This window comes from Mus caroli, unplaced genomic scaffold (assembly GCF_978045245.1).
Source record: "Mus caroli unplaced genomic scaffold, Mus_caroli_1 scaffold_14, whole genome shotgun sequence".
NCBI classification, from domain to species: domain Eukaryota; kingdom Metazoa; phylum Chordata; class Mammalia; order Rodentia; family Muridae; genus Mus; species Mus caroli.
In genome coordinates, this window is record NW_028227269.1 from 17,149,179 (window position 1) to 17,156,801 (window position 7,623).

Here is a 7,623-nt window from a genome sequence, read left to right on the forward strand (position 1 = left end):
TTCTAAACACCTCTACTACATCACAAGCTAACACTGGCTCAGCCTGTGACTGTTCTCAGCTAGACTCCTAGAACCAGTTCATGAAACTGACCATAGTTATACAGTCTGGTTTACAGAGTTTGCAAAGAACCAGCCATCCAAAGTCAAATTCGAGACATCGTCCCATCAAACCTAGAATCTTTAGCCTGAACTTAAGAGATCTATATTCTATTTGGATGAGAGGGGGAAAAAATGGATATGTGGACACATCATTAGCATCTAACTGAAATCCAGCCTTTCTTCAACTGGGAATGAAAGCAGCACATCCCAATTAGTGTTACTGTTACCCGGGCCTCAGAAAAAAGGTGCCACAGCCCTACATTGTAATTATTAGCAATGTCACACCGTATTATTTACACTCATAGTACTCCACAACTGAAGTACCTATCCAACCCAATAATAAATCCTGGCATCACTTTTAAAAACTCACATGTCAGTATGCATATCTCCTTTTAATGTTTTACAAACTGAATTCAGTATAATTGGTTCCATTTGAAATCTTTATTCTACATGTTAACCTCTTTCTGCAGGGTACCTGGAATAATACTCCCAGCGCTCAGAGGCTGAAAGGGAGCACCAAAGGCCAGCCTGGGCTACATGGTAAGCTGACGGAAAGAACAAGAGAAGTACACAGTCCTTCTAAAAAGAGGTATGTTGTCAAAGAGGTCCATGCACAGAATAGAAAAACTTAAAACTCATACACAACCTGAGGGTCAGTCTTCAGCAGGCCTGTCCTCTTTCACAGCCCAGGCACTTGACACTGATACTACATGACAGGTACCTAAATATATATATGAAGAGAAAGAGTCACCCAAATTCCTTTGGAAGAATAAGCACCATCATAAAGGCACTGGCTCAGCATTCCAGTTCCAAGCGGTGATCCCTTTATCCTGCAGCAATACAAGTCCTCCAGCCAGCCAATCTTCACGGTAGGCCTGGTCTCTACCACTAAGGCATGCTGGACAGTGCCACCTTTACCTTGGGGATGATAGGAGACCCATGCTTCAAGTATCAGGGGATGACCCCCAGTTCAAAGGACACTTCTGAACTGCCACCACCGCAGCACCCAAATGAACCCCTACTCCTTTGCTGGTCTCCCCACTTTTCTCCTGGGCCTAGGAACAAGCACTGAAATGTCTTTAAACTGTGAAGTGGTGGCTGGAGAAATGATTTATTGTAAGAGAACTTCCACAGCCAACTTGCAAATTCTCTCCCCAAGGTAAAGCCCAGTGCTATCTGGACCTAAGCCACCCCTCCACACAGGACCCTCCCCTCTCCCTCACCTCTGATCACAGGCCTTCTGTCTGCCCTGATACTCACATCTCAGCCCTTTTCCAGGACTCCTCTATGCCCAGGTCTTTGCAAGCAGGCAGCCTCTACATTCCAGACTGCTCAAAGGTCACCTCTGCAGAGAGGCCTGTCTTGACTTCAGTTTCCTCCCTTCCAAAACCACATCCTTTCCCCAACTTATGCATAACCTTGATTCATCACTACCTGGCACACAACATGACATAATCACCTGTCTATCAGTGATTATCAACTAGGGAGGAGCCTTTTACAAATATAAAAGCTCCAGGCCTCACCCAAATCATATGAAATCAGAATTCAGGAGACAGAACCAGGTTCTTCCAGTCCACAGACACCCCCTCCCCACCCGGCAACTCTGAACACAGCCAGGACTCAGGGCAGCCTACAACAGTACTTTCAAACCCTGGTGCACACACTGCTCCTGAGAGTGCGAGTGCTGTTAAAATGCAGACTCTATTTCCACAGCTCTGCCATGGAACCTGAGGCTCTGCAAGTTGCACACCACACTGACTGGTGCTGTCAGGTGAAGCATTTTGCAGTTGCAAGGGCCTATGCTCATCAACAGGACTTCCTGCAAGTATGTAAAACAAAGTCCTGAATCTACATCACACAACAGAGTGGCCACCAACCCATGTGGCCACCAAGCATCTGAGACAGAGTAATGTTAGCAAAGAGCTGACTTCGTTCTTAAGCTACAACACTGACCAAAAGCCAAAAGCACAGCAATGTATGTCCCCCACCATGAAAGGCCTCTGTAAATTCTTGGCCTAAGGAGCCTTCTGCAGCCTGGATGGATATGAAAATTCTACCAAAGGCCTAGTTGGTCACCAGCCCAAGAGTGGATAAAAATTTCCCTAAGGTAGGGACACAGATATGGAAGACTGGATTAAACCACCTTGGAACCTCTTGCACCAGGCTTTCCATTCAAGGCCCTTTGCATCCACATCCCTGATCACATGTAAGCAGTCCCAGTCTTCCTGTTCTCTACATCATCACCAAAAATGCTCTGGCAGACATGACCTCACATCACTGATCTGCCTGGAGAATCGGTTTCTCCCCACGGAACCACAGATTCTTTCAAACAGAAGAGATGTCTAATCCCTTCACCTAACACACAGCAGCAGGTCCCAAATGAACCACAGCAAGAGCTGGGGTGCACAAGGAGTGGTATATTAGTAAATGCACTACTAATCATAAAAGAGAAATTGAATTCAGCTGGAGGGAAACCAATTCCACCCTAACTGATTCAAGACGTCCCAGAGACACCAATTCAGATTTCAGGGCAGCATAAAATGATGGCCTGTTAACCTACTCCCTTCCAAGGATACACTGAGAAAAAGGGGGCATCCTTCTGACCATAGATACAAAATCTGTTAGCCTGGGATTCTGAAGGAGCTGGTTTACAAACAAGTCACAAAGGACTGCAACTCAGAATCAAATGCAAGGCCAGTTCCCACTGGAACTGCTGGGCGGAGCCTGGCCCCATGAACATCATCCCCCTGGGAGTCTGTACAGTCCAGATGTTCATTCTCCTTTTGCAGTTAGAACAGCAAAGCGATTTCCAAGGCAACCAAGGACAACAGAATAAGAGACTCATGGCCATGGAAGGAAAAAGTTAAATTTTAATACTTAAGAGTCAATATCAAATTTATTTTTAAAACTGCATCAATGCCAAACGAGCAGGGTAGGGATGAATGGAGCTATGAAGAAGCCCTAACAAACAACAGGAGTGTCCCAAGAATGCACACAATGTTTCTCTATTTCCAGAGTATTTTGAAGTAACCAGAGGCTTAAATAAACTAAGATACAAAAATCAAAGCTGGGAAGGGGGTGGGGGATGGCGGGGTTCAGTTTTCAGATTTATGCCACAACTACTTATTTTCTCCCTTATTTCCAAAGCACAAAGCTGACACCAGTTGCGCTCTGCACTTTGCAAACTGTGCAAAGTAAGTCACCCAGAGAAAGTCAACACAAAGTAAAAAGTTTCAAACCAGCTACACTCTCATCTGTTACCAAGACAATAAGCTCCTTAGAGAGAATGCATGGGGGGCTGGGAAGGCAGCTTAGGGGGTCAGGTGCTTGCTACACAAGCTTGTGAACCTGCAAGGGGATCCCCAGGATTCATGGGAAGCAGAGACAGGCTGTGGGGAACTTATTCAGCAAAGCATTGCAAGTTCAGCCTCTGTGCTCAGTCAGCACAGGAGCCAACACACACACACTCTCTCACACACACACACACACACACACACACTCTCACAGGCACACACAGGCACACCTAGGGGGAAGGACAACAATTTCCATTTATATGCACACCTTCATCCATTCATCCATTTCCTTCTCGCTTGCTCCATTCTCATTCCAGGGTCTATACAGTAACTACAGTGAAATCTGGTAAAGCAGCTACCATTCATTAAGTCTACTGGGTACAGTACCAGAACCTTCAGTAATAGACATGATTATCTAGACTGTGAACTGTAATGAAAACGGTAAAAGAGTGTGTGGGCAGGGAGGGTCTCATCCCAATTCATACAACTGGAAAGTGATGGAGCCTGACTCGGAGGTGGCTGATCTAGCTATGGGCAGTTTTGAGAACGCAGCATCCAGCCAAGTTCAAACTCCACTTGCTATGTCTATAACCTGAACTGATCTCCTAGCCTCAAATTCCTCATCTGCACATCAGGGATAGAGATTAAACACAACTGTTTGATACCTATAATACAGGCCAGGCACTGGCTAATTACTGATATTCTAGCTAAAGGTGTGCAAGCCAAGAAAGCCTATTTCAGTCAGAAAATGACAATGGCTAGACATATTCTCCATTGGAAACAAACAGGTTTGCCAAAGTTAATCAGATAAGTTTACTAATTCCATAACTCATTTAAGTAGAAGACCAGAGACTTATTTTTTTAGTTGTATTTCTATGAAATGCGTAATTATTTGTATGTCATAAAACCTACCCTAATGTCTCATCTCACCATAAAAAGACATTTGCTTAAAGTCCAAGAATTGTAAACATGGTGTGTTATTACACTAGACAGAGAACAACATTTCGTTTTGGAAGTGAACATTAAATAATGTAGGAGGAGAAAGAAAGCATTGTTTTAAGTAATCCACACTGAGTCCTTTCACCCTTCAAATCAGTTCATACACACCATTATCTTAGAGCAGATGCTGGCTTCACTTAAAATGAGATAAGCCTGCAAAGATTTCAGGTTTTCCCTGTTTCCAACTCAAATCCATTTTCTGCTTAGGAGGCTGAGTGAAGCCAGCCTGCAATTTAACAGAATGACCAAATCCAGTCTCTCTTTAATCTACCCATTAACTGAGCTCTTGGGTAATCTCCTACACCTCATGGAAAAGCAGCTTTGGGTTCATCCACCATAAACTAAAATTAATCAGAGAGAGGCCACGCCAACTTTAATTGCAACTCCTATTTGCCAGGCTTTCCAACATCTGCCAGTATTACTGATACCTAACTGATTCAATACAATGAGAGAAGCGTCCTAACTTTATAAACATGGGCTGTCTTTTAAGGACATCACACACAAGTGTCCTTCCCACAGAGGGAATCCCACCTTTGGGGATGTAATCATTTTCATAAGCATTAATGATGTTTTTTCAAAACACTGTGACTATCTTCCTAGTGCTTTTCAAGGGCCCTCATGGGGGAGGGGCTCTCATCCCCCTCATCCCCCACCGGCCTCATTAAAGGCATCAGTGGCACCTAAAGGCCAGGCTGACAAAAGTGGACTAAAGCAATCTGCTCTCACTGAATTTGCTACAAAAGATTTACAAGCAGATCTTTTGGAAGACAGGAGAGAGAAAAGAAAGGGGATGAGGGTGAAGGAGAAGAATGGATACCCTAGCTCACTTCCAAGAGCAGGATGCTGAACCTAGTATTTTTCATTGAGTCTAGTCCTGACTGTGTAGGTCTACAAAGACAAATATTTTACACGAAAGAAAAATAGTCTAGTCCCCCGCCACCACCCCCCCAGGCAAAGCCTAATATCGAATGCTTTGTTCAAGCAAGGGGAAAGGATGTAATGACATAGCTTAATTTAAAAGCTCTCTGAAGACGAACCTCTGGCACAAGTATTTTAAAATATCTACCTCGATCTTAAAATTCTAAGCAAAAAAAATGTAGTCATCGGTTCACTACTGCTACACATGTGTGTCTGGTTCTCCAGCTACCTATTGTGAGTACAGCTGGACGCACATGGCCTACAGAGCAGAAAACACGAAACTCTAAATTCTGTTGGGGAGGTAAAGAAAATGATGTAAGTGAGGCTTTCCCAAGTCGCGGACAGCTGCGGTCCCTAGACTCACACAGCCCCTACCAAGCCTGCTTCAATTTTCAACCCAAACTGCTTCCTTCTTGCAGTCCCTCTTCCCCGGGATCTGGAGAGCTCGCTGCTTAGCCACTCAATACAATGACTATGCATCTTGAAAGCCCTTACTAAAAGCAGGCCTTTTCCAAGTTAAGGGCAAAGGAGCTGACCATACTGTCAACAGGCACCACACAGGTAGCCCAGAGGCGGCCACCAAAGGCCTTTTGGATCTCAAAGCTCTGGTTCTCCACATCCCTCGACAGCGCTGCTCTGCGGCACGCAGTGGGAACTGCCAGGCCTCCCAAGATGGGATGGGCACCCGTGCCTAAGCAGCTTGGGGTCCCCTGGATCTGCTCTGCTTGTTGGCTCAGAAGGCACAGCTGCCCCTGCCGGGCCACTTCTGGAACAAGTTGGAGAGGTCCGCGCAGGGAGACCCATCTTTCCGGGGCCCGTAGAGCTCGCAGGGGTCCCCGGCTCGCAGCCGCCACAGACTCAGAGCCGAAGTTGACCTCTCCGAGGATGGGAGCAAAGGACCTGAAACCCTGCGAGGGAAATGGGAACAGACAGGAGCGTTCCCAAAAAAAGGCCCAAGGTGGCCTAGCAGCCTCTCCCTAGAGCAGGGAACAAAGGGCTTCTGTGTTGGGCACTGCTGGTCCGGCTGCGTCCGGCTTTGGGGGACCAGAAACTTTTCCAGGGTGTGGGCGCAGGCGGAGGTCACTGGGTCTCGGGCACCAGGCGCGAAAGCCCAGCGGGTCCCCAGGACGCAGCGGGTTTACCGCGACCCTAGCCTCCCGCCCGGCGCCGGCGATGCTACCGCTCACCTCCTCGATGGCCGCCACGGTGTTCCGGCACTGGGCCGTGCGCGTGGTGAAGCTAGAGGCCGTGGGCGCCTTGTAGTCCTCATGGGTCTCGGCCACGAATTCCGACACGGAAATCTGGTCCGGCATCGCCGCAACGCCGGGGCGCGGACTGCCGCCGCCTCAGTCGCCCAGGGCGCGGGCTCCGACCCCGCCGCCGCAGCCGCTCTGGGACACGGACAAAGAGGAGCGCGGGGCGCGGAAGCCGCAGCAGGGCGCGGGAGCCACCACGGGACGCCCGGTGGCAGCAGGGGCGCGTGCAGCCCGCAGCTCTGCCCGCTGTGCTCCTGGAGCCGTCGCCGCCACTGCCGCCGCCGCCGCCGCCGCCGCCGCCGCCGCCGCCGCCGCGTCCTCTTCGAGCGAGCCCAGACGCGGGCGCGCACAGTCGGCGGGAACAACCCGCCACCAAGCCGCTGGCCCGGACGCCTCCCGCGGAGAGGGGCGGGCCCGGCTAGGGAGGGGGCGGTGGCCCGCCGGGCGGGGCGGGGCGCAGGCCTGGCCGCCAATCGGGGCGCGCGCCGCCACCACGCCGCCGAGAAGCTGAGGCCGCAGGAAGGAGGGCGATGTGCGCTCGGGACTGGTCAGCGGCTGTGTGCCATCGCATTGTGTCTGCCTTCGGGACGTGCTGGGGTTCGAGGGCGCGCCCTTTCCCGGGCTGCGGTGCCGGCTCCCACCCCGCACCCGCCATGACCTCTAGCAACATTGCCCAGAGGGCGTGGTGTGGAACCCGGGATACTGGCTTCCCGGCTGGAGGGGAGCCCACCCTTTTGCTCCCCAATTCCACCCTTGGCCTCGGAACCCCCTGAATTCCCCACCAGAACCTCAGGAAAGGGCCAGTGAGACAGTGTGGGTAGCTCGCCCCCTACAGGACAGTGAAATCCTCCGGGGCACTTTAGCGGGACAAGATGTAGGGACCATGTGTCTGCGCACCTTCTCACAGCCTCAAGAAGCCAGGGTTAAAGGCAGGTATTTTGCATAGGAAGTTGACCATGGTACAAGCCGAATGGGAATTCAAACCCATGACCTTTGACTTGGAAGAATACGCCAACCCCTAGTAAGCATTGTGTTCCCTAAGCTTGTACAATTAGGGA

The 7,623-nt window shown here is 49.7% G+C and overlaps 1 protein-coding gene across 2 annotated transcripts in view; it reads right to left on the bottom strand.

Annotated features, from left to right (window-relative positions):
* Positions 1-6,947, bottom strand: part of Asap2 (ArfGAP with SH3 domain, ankyrin repeat and PH domain 2) — a 156,269-nt gene extending 149,322 nt beyond the window's left edge. For both annotated transcript variants that reach the window (XM_021178725.3, XM_021178724.3), the window contains exon 1: positions 6,497-6,947. In XM_021178725.3, coding sequence (XP_021034384.1) covers positions 6,497-6,622 — 126 coding nt within the window. In that variant the 5' untranslated portion in view covers positions 6,623-6,947. The remainder of the gene's footprint in view (positions 1-6,496) is intronic.
* Between the last annotated feature and the right edge of the window lie 676 nt (positions 6,948-7,623).